Here is a 15,403-nt window from a genome sequence, read left to right as displayed (position 1 = left end):
ATTGATGATAATTTATTTCTGTGATTGGATGCCAGAACCTTGGTGGTTAGTAATATTTTAAAATGTTTTCCCCTGTTTCAGATACTAATTTCTTGATACTTCAGGCTGAACAGTTTCTTTTAAAAATTATCTTTTAAACTTACATTTTCTTCTGTATTCTTGAGCTGCTGCTTTCTCTCAATCCTCTCTTTGCAGATGTGCAACACTTTGAGACCAGAACGCCCAAGATACCCTTACACTTATTATTATCCCTTTGTTTTCTGTTGCAGCCAACAGTTTGCACATTACTGCCTACTTTACGAAGAGATGGGTTAATCTCCGTTGTGCTGTAGGGAAACGTTATCGTGGTAAGAAATCAGTTTCTTATAGTGCTACTTAGAATTCTGCATTTCTGAGAGAATAAAAAAGGAACATAAACTAATACTTTGTCAGAGTTTGGTCTTCTGAATCAAAATATCTTTCAGAGCTTGGTTTTGATTGGGGTTTTTCAGAGGATGTTTCTTACAAAAAAAAAAAAAAATTTGACATATGATGGGTTTGTGGTTTTTTTTAAGCTTAATTTTAAATTTGTGTATGCCTTGCCCCAGGGTGATCAGCTAAGCTACACCAAAATCTGTAAGTATGATGAGACTCAGCACTTTACTGAGTCTCTTCAGGGTGAATCAACCAGAGGTTGCAGTATGAATCACTTCATTATTGCTCGAGTGTCTTGTGACATCAACTGTACCATACAAGTGTATGCAAGAAAAGGCTTTCATTCACCTCAGTGCTATAAAACCTTTACACAGGTGATGTCATTGGACCAGACCTTTTCTTCATGTTTTCTCAAGCCAGGATGCTCTGTAAGGAAGTGATACCAATCCTGTCCCGCCACCAGCAATAAAAAGGACCTATAACAATCACTGCCCTGTCTGCTGACCTTTTGATTAAAAAAAAGCAAAATAGATCAGGTGCCCTTAAAAATAATTAATACTTGAATAGATACTTTAAAAGAATTTCTGATTTATCTAGGTAGGAATTCATTATATTCACAAATGTTCGAAACTCTTCAGATGCCAGCAACTTGTTTTCTAAGTCCTATTGGCTGAAGTGATTGGAGTGTGGTTTTAAAGTATTTCCTCAAATTTCTTCTCTGAACCTATGAATTGAATCTAATGAATACCCAAAGACGCTTCGTTTTCTTAGCCAGCAAGTGAGATTGTTATAAAATGTAACAAAAATGCCCAACAGGAATGAGCTTGCCCTACAAGTGCTGCCAAAAAGAGCTGCTCTGGTGCTGCAGTCAGAACTTTGCTTCCATGTGAAGTTCCTAACAGGAAAGGAACTTTATTTTGCTGGGTTTCGCAAAGTACAAAAATAAGCATATATCCTATAAATAAATAAATTGGCACCAGTGTTTCCTTTCTGTAAGATAACGCCTAGTCCTTCACAAAAAAAAAAAAAAAACCAAAACCAGATGTTGAGCCTAATGGAAGAATTCTGCATACTTTAATTGGCGATGCTCACTCAGTATCTAAAGTAAACATAGCTTACCTATGGGGCTCTTAGTGGAATCACATGTAATAGGTTCAGTCCTTGCAACAGTTTCCAGCTTTTCTTTTGTAGCCCATTTGGAGGATGTCCATAGACTACTTGCAGTTTGAAAGCTATTGTACTAGACCTCTGCAGGTGGCTTTTCAGGTCTTGAGGATACGAGCAGAGATAGGATAGTCTTGGACACAGTTTTGCTAACAGAATTGATATTTCTGGAAGGATTACGAAAGGCTCATGTTCATCATCAAGTTATAGTAGCTTAACAAGCTGTTGTGCCATACAGATGCATCTCAGGTCTCTGTGTAAGCTTTTTCAGCCAGTGGCAAATCTGTTTCAGCATCCCCATCTTTCATTGTAATGACTCAAGAAAAGTTACTGCTGGTGCACACTCAGAAGGGTTTGTCAGATACTAATGGAGATAGGCTGTTGGTGGAGAAGCAGTACCTTGTAGAGAGGCAGGCACCTGTATGGATGACCTGATCATCACTGGCACATCAAGCCTATACTCTCTCATTCGTTGTGAGGAGATATTCCATCAAAAAATTAGGTCAACCTTATGGTTTTTTTCTGTATGCCTCATCTCTTTCTTGTCCCAGAAAACAGGGTATTATGGCTTGGTATTGAAATATAACAAACTTCAAAAATAAATAGCTCTCTTTTTGTAAAATCAAACCAAGAACCAATAGCAAAAAAACCTGAGCTAAAAATATGAAGGTAGTAATCTGGAAATAATCTAAATTGTAAAATAACAAAATACCCAGCTATGCTCTCTTCATAGCATTGCTAGGTGCTGAAGAAAAGTTTTGTCTAGTCTGTTCTGAGAGCCCTTCAATTTTTGATCCTTTGTAACCAGAAGCTTTGTTGTTTTCAAAACAAACCATGTGATCTTGAGTAAAATCTGTAATTCAGTAGCAGTTAACCAATTTGTTTAATGAATTCAAAACTCACTGGAGTCAAAGTTTGAAGCACTTAGCCTTACACTGAGGTTTTATGTCAGATCCTGGCTGAATATGTTGTGTTGTATTCCAAACATAATGTACAGCTTTTGTGATGAAAGGACTCATCTCCAGAAGAACACAAAAGAAATCACCGTTAAGTGCTTTGTCTGTTGGTTCTGTCTGGTGTATTTGTCCAGGGGTGCAGGTGGAGTAATTTGCAGCCATGACCATCCTCTTGGGAACTAAACTTACTCTGACTTACTGATTTCTATGTTTTATTTGTAATGGTTTAAAAAAACAAAACGAAGGGAGGGTTGAGATGCTGAAGAGAGTAGGTAAGAAACTATTAAGAGTGCATAAAGTGGGTTAGTGTGCACTTTTAAAACCTCAATTATTCTGTTTGCTAAAATAACATCTGTATATGTTGATAGTATGTATGGTTTTGAATATGGCTATAATTTTTGTAATCTTCTTTTAAATTCTTTTTGTATAGACCTGCGTGTGTTTCCAGACAGATTTATAGTGTGTGTCAGTAAACTTTACTCTGATCCAAGTGACTGGACATGTGACAATGATGTATTGGTATGTACGAATCTGTTCTATAAATTTTCTGGTTTATAGTAGCAAGATAACTTTTATAGATAGATGTTGGTATTCACGTATTTGTGACTGTCATCTTGGAACCAGAAAGTCACATTAACAGTTAGGCCGAAGTATTCAAAAGACATCCTGAAGTGAGCTCAAAGCAGACAAAAATGGGAAATTTTGGAAGTTCAGAATTTTCTGAGCCAGATAAGGCTCAGGGAAAAAGACCATGTATTTAGCAAGCTAGGTATGATTTTAGCTCCTTGATTTAAGAATCTGTTTTATCTTTGTATTTTGTCCTTGTAACTTTTTACTTTCCAAAATTATAATGGGGCAGTTTTTAATGTCCAGAGGTCTCTTATGTGTTCTCTTAGCACTTGTTCTGCAAAACAAGTCAAACAGATCAAAGCTAGCCCAGCTAGGGAAGAAAAATCCCTAAACGTTTATGGAGAAAAAGGCACTGGTGTGTACTTAAATACCATAAATAATTCTACTTGAATATTTCATCCTGAAGGCTTGATCAGGGTCAAAGGCTTATGATTTTTATGCAGCAGTTAACTGCTGATTGTCTCAGGAGTGCTCACACTGACCCAGGTGGCGGGCTGTAGGGCAGGCAGTCTCTGCTGTGCTCGCAGCAAGAGTCAGAATTACATGCTGAGGGCTATGTGTATTTTAGTAGTTTATCTTAAATGTATTAAAATACATTTGACCCTTGAAAATAAAAGTTTTTCCTCTGCCCTTCAACTTAGTATTTTTTTAATATCAAGCAGGGTGGTTTTATTTATTATACTAAATGCAGATTTTATGATCTTGATTCCTAGATTAGTAAGTATCCTTAAATGTCAGAGGACCCAGCAAATGTTTTTCTCTCTCTCAGAACATATCTACTTTAGAAGTACTTTGCCATTTTGGAAGTTATTACTCTCTCAGCATTGTCTTGAAAACTGCTTAGATGCTTTAAGTAGAAAATCCTGCTTCTGCTTTTTGACTGAGAAATAATTATCTTATTTTTTCTTGCCTAATATCTCTTATGAGATACCCAATTTCCCCATTTGGTGGTTTTAATCTTTCCATCAAATAAAAGAGTCGATGTTTTCTTTGGTTTCTTTCACATGATGCTAAGACAGTAAGGAGAAGGTAAATGAAAAAGACAATGTTATAAACTTTAGCTTGGCTATTTAAAAAATTGAGCTTGATCTATGGGAACTCCATGTTGTTTAAAAAGGGACTTTAAACACTCTTATGTTAAGAAAAAAGTATTAGTGGGATTGTAACTTCAACAACAATGAAATCTTTGGAATTTGTTTTACTTACAAGTGCAATATGTGTGCTTAGAACTGCTGGAACAGTTGGTGTAGTAACTTGGTAGGAGAAAATAAGATAAAGTTATCCCTGAGCCATCTTCTCTTACATGAAGAAGTAACAAGATGTGAACGGCCCCTCCACAAATGTATTGGAGTATCATTTGAATTCCTACCACTCTAACTTAAGGGCTCACTTCAGACTGTTTTGTTGATCCAGAATTTCTATGGCACATTAGTACTGGATTTGTCATATATTCCAGTTGAGTACCTTGCCAAATTGGGGGAGTGTTTAATTGCCACTGAGAGGTCATTTCAAGTTTTTGGCACTCCACAAGTAAAGGCTAAGGGCCTGCACTTTGCATGAGGACTTTTCTCTATGCAGTTTAGCAGTGAGTATGCTTGAACTCTAAACTAGACCACAAAAGACCACCCAGAAGACCTTTCCGTTGATATACTCCAGTGTATTCTGTCATGGGCTAAAAATGAGGCATATGTTTTGTTTTCCTCTGTATGTTGTTTGGGTTTGAATAATTTCATAATGTTGCATGCAAGTTCTTTTAAGCGTTTAATCAGCTCACACCCTTGGTTTTGAGGGCCTGTCTGTGTTTTATAAAAGTAGTTGACTATATGTTAATGGAGACTTTGCCTGTTCTCAGTGTTGCTGGATGTCACTGGGATTGACTTGGTCAAGACTCAACAATCCTTTTTTTTTCCCCCCCTTTTTTTTGAGCTTCCTTTATGCTGGTTTATGGTTTGGGTCAATCTTTCATTCTTGAGCTCTGTCAAGACAAGTCAGGCTCAATGCCATGCTTTCCCATTACTTGGAATCAGTTTTATGTCAGCCTGATACATATTTCTTTCACTCACTGCAACTCTCTTCCTTCACTTCAGCACTTTATTCTTTGCTGTTTCAGTGCCTTTTAGGCTATTCTATGTATCTCTGAAATAGACTCTGCTTAAACCAAGGGTTTCAAGGGATGTAGCCAGATATTAAATGCAATTCTTATGTCCTGCATCTTAGTAAAGATCACAATTATATTGCTTTTGAGATATTCACAAGCACAACTCTTAGCATCAATTGCTGAGAGAAACTATTTAAAGCCTTGTGTGATACATCTTGTAAGACCACAGAAAAGGTAGATTAGACAGGCTGTCAAATTAGCATTAAGCATGAACTAATAAATTCTAAGGAGCAGAGCTGAAATAAAATAGAAGAAAATATCGATTTGTAATTTTCTGCTTTATAGAATCTATTTAGAAATAGATCAGGGTGTTTCTGTGGTCATATCTAAAAATCAGGTTGTAATAATATTCCTGCAGGCAATAATTTTGGAGGAAGGGAAATCTCCCTTAAAAAAACAATACAGCAAGGTATTGAAAATGCATAGGCAAATTGTAAGTCTCAAGGAAAAGATGGAAGAATAGCCTGGCTGATTAATGATAAGTTTAAACATAAACCCATTGTTTCCTGTTTTGCCAAACTCTGTTTGTAATCTTGAATAGTTTTATCTTGAAAAAGAAGACAGTTTTGGGAACATGGCAAAAGAGGAAACCCAGGGAAATATATAAGTGCTCTGGTGCGATTAGTCATCTTTGTCAATGACGACATTTTCTTGAAGATTATGTAAAGAGCTAAAATGGAAAATTGGAAATGGGTTATCTGAAGAAACAGTGGAGATGGAAATGGGTGGAAGGCTTATTAGAGGCTTGTGAGCATTTGAAAATGTGCTAACAATGGAGTATTCATTGATAACCACATCGCTTTATGCAGGAATTTATGAGAGGAAGCAGTTGTAGGGAAAGCACGAAGGAGGTTAAGCTAATGATGATATTAAAGTGAAAATTTGAAAGTACTGTTCATGTGAGATCAGAAAAAAAAGTGGGGAGTAGGAGCTCCTGTCTTGATTAAAAAGATCTCAGGGTTTCCACTGAGCCTTGCTATTGTGCAAAATATTATGCAAAAATAAAGATTATTTTCCAAACAGAATATTACTCTTAAAAAAAGCAACCAAACAAAAAACCCCACATAGTTACATAAGGAAAAAAGTGCTAGCGTTATGCCCAGTGCTGTTTAAATCCCCAACAGAGAAGTAAAAGCAGACTGTTTCATCTTCGTAAGTGTCTGACTTCATAATCTGTGTCATTGTAACATACTTCAAGTACATTAGAGAATTCTCTTTCTTAAAACTTCTAAGAGCATAAATGGCATGATTTGTTTGGATTTTGCTTATGCTGGGGAGAGGGTTTAGGTTTTTTGATTGAAACATATATTTAGCTGTAATTAACAAGAGACTTTAACATTAGAGTATGTGCTCCTGGGATAGTGTCTCTCTTGGAAGGCAGAATGAAAGCAGCAATTTGTAAAGATTAGTAGAAGACTTTATGTGGAACTTAGTTATCTTAAATACTTTAAAGACTATTTTATTGTTAAGTAATATCAGATTGGGTAGGGGAAGAAGGAAATGCTGGGAAATACAATTGCACAATTCACACTATGTAAGTGCTAATCTTGGCTTGGAACTCTCTCTATGTGTATATATATATATAATAATTAAACTGCTATGATGGTAGGCTACTACTGAAAAGGTCAGTCCACATCCCCTCTAGTTGCAGCTACATATTCCTTTCCTTTCTAGTTACAATGGGCCAAGTGATTCTTCAGTGAAGAATGAATTAGTTCATTGACTTGATCCAGCAGAAAACCATTTATTTGTGAGGTTTCTCTGTTTTTTATTGGAGGATTAGTTTTCCGGCATGTCAGTTCACTGAACCAACTCATCCTGTACCCATACAGTTGCCAAGTGTGACACAAAAAACGTTGCAGGAGCACATAGCCAGGACTTGAACGAAGAGAGCAGGAGCCACCCCTTTAGGGAGCAGCTGATAGTTACCCTGGTTTGAAAGTCGCATCCAAAACACATATTAATGCTACATTTGTTGTAATTCTTGTCCTGCTGATGGTTTTGATTTCATTATCCTTTTAAATTTCATTAAATCATGTGTTCATGTGTTTTCAGATAATTCATGCTTAATTCTTTTCCATCATTATAGGAAGCTTAGCTAAAGAAGACAATATTAAGCTGTAGTTTGGTAACTGTATGAACAGGGTTCACTGCTTCCTGGAAAAGAGGTAGTTGGGAACTCTATTTAAATACCACATAGTGAAACAGGTAAAGAACTGCTTTTCTCTTTTGTGAGTTTTCACTTTTGACATGCTTCTGTCATGTTTTTCTATTCATCTTTCATGTTTCTGGTCAGGCTGATGCAAGACCGATGATGCTGAAACATGCAGGCCCTCCTGCCTTCTCTTACCCAAACATTCTTGTGTCTGTCAGTGCTGGCATGTGTGGGGAGCTGGGTTAATTCCTTGACCCCTCTGAAAACAAGGTGAGGTTTTTTGTTGTTTGGGGTTATTTTGTTGTTTTTCATGGTTAGTTTTCAGGAGGATCCCTTTGGTCAGGCTCTCACTGTGTGGCTGCTAGTGTTGCTACAGAGGCTTGGCAGGACCATGTGTTGGGTAAGGTTGAGAATTCCCTTTCAGTGTTAGGCTAGCTTTCAATTAGCTTGAGTCATGAGCCTGCTCTTGCTGAGAAACTACATCACAAATTAATGATATTAACATCTTTGACTTGGTCATAAAGAAGAAAACTATGGCAGTTTTATAGCATTCCCTTTTGTCCCAGCTGTCTGCCTCTTCTCCTTGGAGATTACCCCTCCTATAGCAGAGTTTGCCAAAAGGGCTGCGTGCCTGCATCTCATCTTGCTGCGTATCAGAGTCTTGTGGATTCCTGCAAACTAAACTTCCCTGGGTTTTAAGCTAGTGCACTGAATTGCGGGTGGGAGCAGCTGGGGTGTGTGTGTGCTCCCTTCTGCCAACAGCAGTGGGGGTAGGAACCTCCTGCAAAAGGAGAGGGAGGATACCTGAGAGCAGTAATGCTGTGAATTGCCTCAGTGAAATTTGTCTGAACTTGCCTTAGTTTCTTCTTATAGCCTACAAACTGACTGATTTATTTTCTGCATGGCAAAAGTCTAATAGCTGTCTGCTGTTTGTTACATTAATGATCCTGAGAGGTGGACAAATGATGAAATGAAATCTGACATAATTACTTCAATTAGTCAAGACTGGAGAAAGGCTGTGGAGAATTTCAGAGAAACCTCACAGAGCTGGGTATAGGGGCATTAGGACTGTAAATGAAAATAATCTGTTGAGAAATGCACAGTAGTTTTACTGAAAAGAGCAATTCCAGTGTTCATGCATAGCGCTGAGTGCATTAACTGTGGACTCTCTGGGAAAAGGCCAAGATATTGCTACAAGGACTGCTTTGAGAAATCTGTGCTCCATAGCATTAGTTATCTGGAAAGCAGACAGAATATTAGAGTATATAGGGAATGAAATTAAAAGTAATACTTAAATTGCCTTAAAGCCAATAAGTTGAATACCTCTTCAGTGGAAGATTATGTGCCTCTCATTGTGCGAAATCCAGAGGAAGGATAGCAGAAATACAGAAGGTCCTGGAACTGCACTATAAATGATTAAGCACGTAAAATTATTTCCATATGAAGCAATCTTCAAAAAGTAAGGACAAATTGTGTAATCTTTTACTGATTTTGGTAGTTGCTTCTTGTATGAGTGCTTCAGTTGATTTAAATGTAACTACTTAGCAGCATTCACAAGATCTCATTTGTCAAAGCCTTGTGGTAATTTAAGATATTATCATCTGTCATCATCCTTTCACCTCCCTATTTTCCTCTCCCCTCTCACTCTCTTGCTGTCACATTTTATGCTGGTGGTTAATGCGAATGTGAGTTGAGATCCCAGACTTTGCACTGAATGATGTTCTTTCTGCAGACTTTGAGAGGATGGGCACCTCCAGCAAAGAGGCATGGTAGAAAGCTGGCAGCGATAATGGCTAGAGCTGCAGCGAGCTAAAGGTTTGATCTAGCTGCTGTGCGTCTGTGAGATTTTGATGACTCTGGGACCTAAAAAGTATTCATTACTTCAGTTTTTGATAATTGTCTATGTTCCTGTTGGGGAAAGAGTATTTGAGGGTTGGTTTTGGTTGTTTGAAAGAGCAATCTGTACCTTAACCTACTGCAGAAATATGTTATAACTAATAGGAATTTCATAACTTGACTGGATAGTAAGCTGAAATATGGGAGGATAAAATAAAGTTCGCCAGAAGAATTTCTGAACAATTTGTCATGATCTGAAATTATTTGGAGGGACAGATCCCCAGTGTGAGCCCAGAAATGTTGGGGATTTTTAGGGTGGTGGTGTTTGGTTTGGAAACTAAGCTAAAACATTGACTATAAACTGTTGAACAGTGATTGTTTCCTGGTCTGTGCAGTTCTGCCTATTTTACATATTTTGCTTCTGTATAACCAGCAAGATCAAAAGTATTAGTTATTCTTTCCAAGATCTCCTACAGATGTTAAACGCTACTGTGATTGTATAAAGAGAACAGTTGTTTTTAAAATTTATGTGCTCTTTTTTTCACATTTTTCTGTAACAATTGAATTTTAAGTATATAAATCATGTTGTATGCATTATGTACTGTAAGTAGTATTCTGGTATGTCATATAACCCATTTGGAAGGATAAATACCAATTGTACTCCACTGTTACTGGTAGGTGTTTAGGTATCTCTGCTTGTTGGCTCAGATACCCTTTAGATTTGGTAGGTAGATAGAGGATCCTCATGTCAGACTGTTAAAAGCTGTAGTACAGGATTACAGGGGTGCCTTGTTTTTTCAGCTACTTGGGACAGCCAAGTAGTAGATTCCTTTCCTCACGGTTTGTAAGTTGGATAAAGGGATTGAGCTCCACCTAAAATTGCTATCTTCTTATTTTATAAAGGAATCTTTAAAGTATAACACATGTATATCTCGCATGTCCCCTTTCATAACTGCTAGAAGCAAAACCTTAAAATGGATGGAAAAGGCTAGACCTTGTTTTTCTTAAAAACTTGAAGATTCAATTTTAATATGCTTTACATTTTTCTTCAGTGTCATTGAGAGAAGTTATTTTGGGTGCAAAGCTATTGCTTCTGCTTCTGTTTCTTATCAGTGGACACTTTCTCTGAAGATAGAATCTGAGTCTTGTAGCATCAGCATATAAAATCAGAGTGATTAATAGCTTAATTACTTAACATTAATTTTAAGGCTTTTTGCCTTGAAGCAAATACACAGAGCATGTATCACGTGCTTCTCAGTATGTAAATAGTCATTTGTTTCAGAAGCACCTTCTGTGGCTATAGAAAGCGTTATGGATGTTCTTGCTATCTGCGTTTCAGACGTGTATCGATATTTACAGCGGTCTCCCTGCAACTGTAATTTTTCTACGCAGTACCACAATTTATTTGGTTTATGCCATTTACAGCTTATATTCCCATTTTCTGTTATCTAGCAAGTGTTCAAATGCAAACCCAGAGAACTCTGAATTTCCCAATTAAATTTCAAACAGAACACTTCAAAAGCAAGCATTTTCCTCATAAGAGTCAGATGCTTTAAGCTAATTTGATGATGCTTTGGGGACCTTTGGAATGTTTGGAATTGCCAAGACTTACGCATTGAGTGAGAAACCCGGGTTCACACCTCGTAGTTTGAAAAAGGAGAAAGTGGAATGTGTATTTCAGAGGCTTTAACAGATTGGGCCAGCTCTTGGACTACAGATCATAGGGACTCTTGACAAACAAAAACTTGAAAGTTAAGATCCGTGGTGTTAAATCAAAATGAATTTTGGTACTAGATAATGAAGACTGTGATCCAAGAGATTTTCCTTTCTGTGCTGGGCCATGGGTAGGTTGTACAGTTTTGCTCCTTGCTAGAAAGATGCATTTTTCTCTGGTTATTTCTTAAATTTCAATCTTGAAAAGAACGGTACTTTTAAACAACCAGCATTCCTTGAAATTACCTATTTCGAATGAAAAATCAGTACTCCCATGTGTAACATGGAATGATCCTTAATGCTTTTTACTGGAACTTACTGACGTACAGAGCAGAACAGTCCACTTTAAACTGTAGAGCAATATTCTGTAAGTCCAATCAAAGAACTGTATTTCAGGGTGAGAATAGTATCCAGTATTTCTGTTCTTGGAAAACATCTATGAATGTTTTATGATGTGGTAGGAGTTCATAAGTAGAATTGCTAGGGCAGATGCAACACTACACTGGAAACGCAGAAAAATTTGCATCATGAAGTTGTGGGAAGCTTTTCCTTCGTGTGGGATGGGAGTGGGCAGAAGACTAAACCCGAAGTCCTGCCTCTGTCAATTTTGTATCAGTTAGATTTATGGTATCCGATTCGTCCTTCCCTGCCAAGGTTCTCACTTGCTTTAGGAGCCGTTTTCTGTTTATCAGATTGGAAAGAGTCCTGTCTGACCTCTCTGATCTGCCAGTTGTCTCTTAGAACTGTTCTGAAACCTAAAGGCTATCTTAGATGGTGGAGCTCAGAGTGACATTAAAAGAAACCATGCAATTGCAAGCTTATATAAAGTTCCTCTAAATAAGTGTTTCTCTCTGATTCATTGTGCTAATTTTATTCACTTGTGTGTGCTGAGATAATAATTTATTTCATTGCTTTGTCTACATTATTATATTCAGAGTTCCCTCCCACATGCCACTCCGACATTATATTTGATTTACTGGACCCACTGATGTTTCCTATTAAGTGTTTTTGATGAGCGAGTTGGGCCACATTGATAAATGCAATTCAGAAACAATGTGTGTTTTATTGTGTTTTGTTGGGTTGTTTTTTTTTTTTGTTAACCAGACACGAGTGTTACTTTATTGGTACAGAAGCATGTGCAACTGTTACCCTGAGAAGAGCAAGAGACAGCTTGAAAGTATGGAACTAAATGGGAGGTGGGAAAGGTGGCAGCATTGGTCACTTTGGAAAGTTTTCTTTCAACCCAGCATCCCAAACATTAGACTGAAAAAGATATTAAAACCAATATTGCATGAGTATTAGTGGAAAGCCAACTCCTTCCGTCTCCTAACCATTCTATGATCCTTCGTGATAAGGAGTTGTAAGGATTATTCACAAGTGCCACATCCATGAGTAATTCTTTTCCAGATATTTAATGCTGTATTGCTGAATTCAGCTGTCTTGGAGAGAGCTGCAGATGGCAGTCACTGCTTTTATGTTTTGAGGGTTTCCTCTTCATTTTGAGTAAGATAGTAAAAGAATAAAGTTTTTCTCTAGGTCTTAATATAGGTTTTTACTTTCCTCCCAGACAACTCTTTGGATAAGTACTAAGGATCTTAAAAGCAGATTTTGAGAGGCTAGTGTTATGAGCAGGTAGAGCAGTCAGACTTTGTTACAAGCTCAATTTCTGGAGGCACTTCTTTGCTGAGTTTTAGTGACAAAAAGGAGCGAGCTTACCCTAGGATTTTAAGAGCACATATTTCTAATAGAACTTGGCAGTTCAAGGGCTAAAGAAGCATTTTAATCTTTTGTGCCCACCCAGTCTCTATACAAATGTAAATATGTCTGTCTTTAACAATTTGCCAAGAAATGTGGTTTTAATTTGTTAGCAGCTATCCCACCTCCCCGCAGCTCTTTCAGAGTCAAGTCACAAGTCTGGCGGGGCTTTGACGTTTTTCTCTGTCATGGTGTCATTGTTTATATGATGTCTGCTTCTGCTGTCCTCCTTTTTATGCCTGGAATATTTTTCTTTAATTATTTCACTGCTTAAAAGGAATTTGGGATTACTAGACAGGATGAGAGCAGATTAGCTTTTTTTCTTTCTTTGACAAGTCCCGAAGTTCCCATAGGAAATAAATAGTATTCCCAAAACAGGCAGTGTTGTTTTATTTTTTTTAATTAACTAAAATTATTAAGTCTAATAAAGAAAATAAAGGAAGTATCACCAATAATGGCTGAGTGTCTTAGTAGTATATGGGGTGCCCATTGTTGTTATTTATGACTCTCTCTGCCTTCTATTGTGGACTTATTCCAGCCTTAGGGAGTTTACATCACTCCTAATAGCAAAAGGCTCTCTGGTTCCCACAGAGTCTTTCAAAGACTGACTCATATGCCTTATGTTAATTGTTCAGCTCTCAAAATACAGCACTTACAGGGTGTGGTTCCGAGGGGAAAATCTACTGTACTTAGAGGGCATGTTCAGAAGTGTTTCACATATAAATCATTTTGATTTTTAATTTTTTTAATGCCTTAACCCTTTTCTGTCACTGCTTTATGTGACAAGTTACTTGAAACCAAAATAAAAGGTTGATGATGGCGTAGTGAGGGAATGTGTTACCCTACAACTCTGGACCATTAACTCCAGTCTGACTCAACTCACAAGTGACAGAGCTTCGTCATCTTTGCCTCTCTCCAGGGTCTGTCCTTGACACCCTGGCATGCCGGTACACTCCAGGCAACAATCATGCACTGTTCATAATCAGATGCAAGTTAGAACTGAGGTTTCTTCCTTATCTGCAGTAGTGAGTACCTGTGGACAGGAACTGTCCCCGGCCCTCTGGATTTTGTACATCACATTTTTTACCACATCTACCAGAGTTGCCTTAATGGAGTGGAAATCCTGTCATGATCCGCTGTGTGGAGACTTGAAGAAGATTTACTAGAATTAGCCTTACTGGTTACCATAAAGCAGAAACTCTAATGCTTCTCCTGTACTCTGGCTAAGTAAGAGTGCTCTCCAGCTGCTTTGCAGCAGAAGGGTTGTGCAAGATCCTTCAGGCTGTGTTGTGCGAATGTTACTGGAAATTCAAATAGTTTCTACAGTTGTTATGGTTAAGAGTGTCTTCTCTTAAAGTTAGCAGAGCTCTCAAGTACTTAATGATGCTCCCTTCTTGAATAGTTTACAGAATATGATGAAAATGTATTTAGTCAAATTAGGGGAGCCCATACCTCTAACTAGAATAGAAGCAGCAATTAATCCCTGAGAATAAACTTGTTAGGCTTGATTTCTGAGGTTGAAATCACACTGTGCATGTATGTCCGATGTGTTTTCTGCCTGCTATAAACACACGTTGCACCGTTAGTGGACAGAACTGGCATCTATCAGTACACACAAAGAAGTCCGCATAATTTGCCTCTGAAAGGATGGCTCAGACCAGCTGTAAGGTCTTTTAAAACTGTCAAAATAGCTTGATTTCATTGCCTGACTACCCTTTTTCTGCTTAGAAAACAGGAAGTAGTTTTGACTGGCTTAGTCTTCTGGAAACAGCAGTGAGGTTTATCCCCTCTCCTTTAAAACAGAAATACAGATAAAAATGGCCAGGGCTCCAGTGCCTTGAAGTGACCGGTTTAGAGGTGTTCCAGGCAGCGGTCATGTACATGCTTTGGTCTTGTGCCTCCGCAGTCTTTCTCTACTTCCTTCACTTCTTTTGTACCATCTGGCTCATGTGCCAGCTTCACAGTGTGGAGCAAGGGTATAAATAAGCCCTGCCTCCATTTGATGAGCTCCAGTCAGAAGTTGCATCATGCAGGCTGATGGAGAAAAGCGATATCAAGAAAAGGAGATGCACAAAGCCCCTTCTCTAATGTTGCCACATTTTTTTCTCTCCATAGCCTCTGAAGTAGTACTTTTTTTTTTTTTTTTTAGTATATAGTTTTTAATAGTGAAGTCAGGAACTGGCCCTGCTCTGACTGAGATTGTTTCGTTGTGAAAGGAAACGCTCACAGCTTGAAGAAAAAGAGCATTTTCCTTCCCTCCCTCTTGCCCCGATCTCATATTATATAAAACTGTGGTGCTGCTGTTAGCTGAGACCAGAAAGAATTCCCTTGTTGTCCTGTAGTAGCCAACCACTCCAAGCTGTGAGCGTTTGAAAGTTAGTATTAAAAGTTTTAACCCTTGCCTCCTGAAATGTGTAAATAAACTCTATTTTTTTGTGAGTATGGAAAATCATGGGAATTCTTCTGAGAATAAGTGTATAGACCACTGCGCCAGTCAGTCTCTTCAGAAAAAAAGCTGACAAACATGCTCCTGTCTGCAAGAGAGATTCCTGGCATTTGTCACAGTTTGAGCCACAAAGATGTCAAATATTTGCCAACAGTTTCCTCAGAGGGTTTGGAAAG

The 15,403-nt window shown here is 37.9% G+C and overlaps 1 protein-coding gene across 4 annotated transcripts in view; it reads left to right on the top strand.

Moving 5' to 3' along the window:
- The window catches only part of SLX4IP (SLX4 interacting protein), an 82,716-nt gene that overhangs the window by 63,792 nt on the left and 3,521 nt on the right, over window positions 1-15,403 (top strand). For all 4 annotated transcript variants that reach the window (XM_065682328.1, XM_065682324.1, XM_065682326.1 and 1 more), the window contains 2 exons: window positions 270-347; window positions 2,965-3,053. In XM_065682328.1, the coding sequence (XP_065538400.1) occupies window positions 270-347; window positions 2,965-3,053 (167 nt within the window). The remainder of the gene's footprint in view (window positions 1-269; window positions 348-2,964; window positions 3,054-15,403) is intronic.

This window comes from Lathamus discolor, chromosome 5 (assembly GCF_037157495.1).
Source record: "Lathamus discolor isolate bLatDis1 chromosome 5, bLatDis1.hap1, whole genome shotgun sequence".
In the NCBI taxonomy this organism is placed as follows: domain Eukaryota; kingdom Metazoa; phylum Chordata; class Aves; order Psittaciformes; family Psittacidae; genus Lathamus; species Lathamus discolor.
Note: the sequence above shows the minus strand (reverse complement) of the source record. Positions and strands in the feature narration are given on the sequence as shown.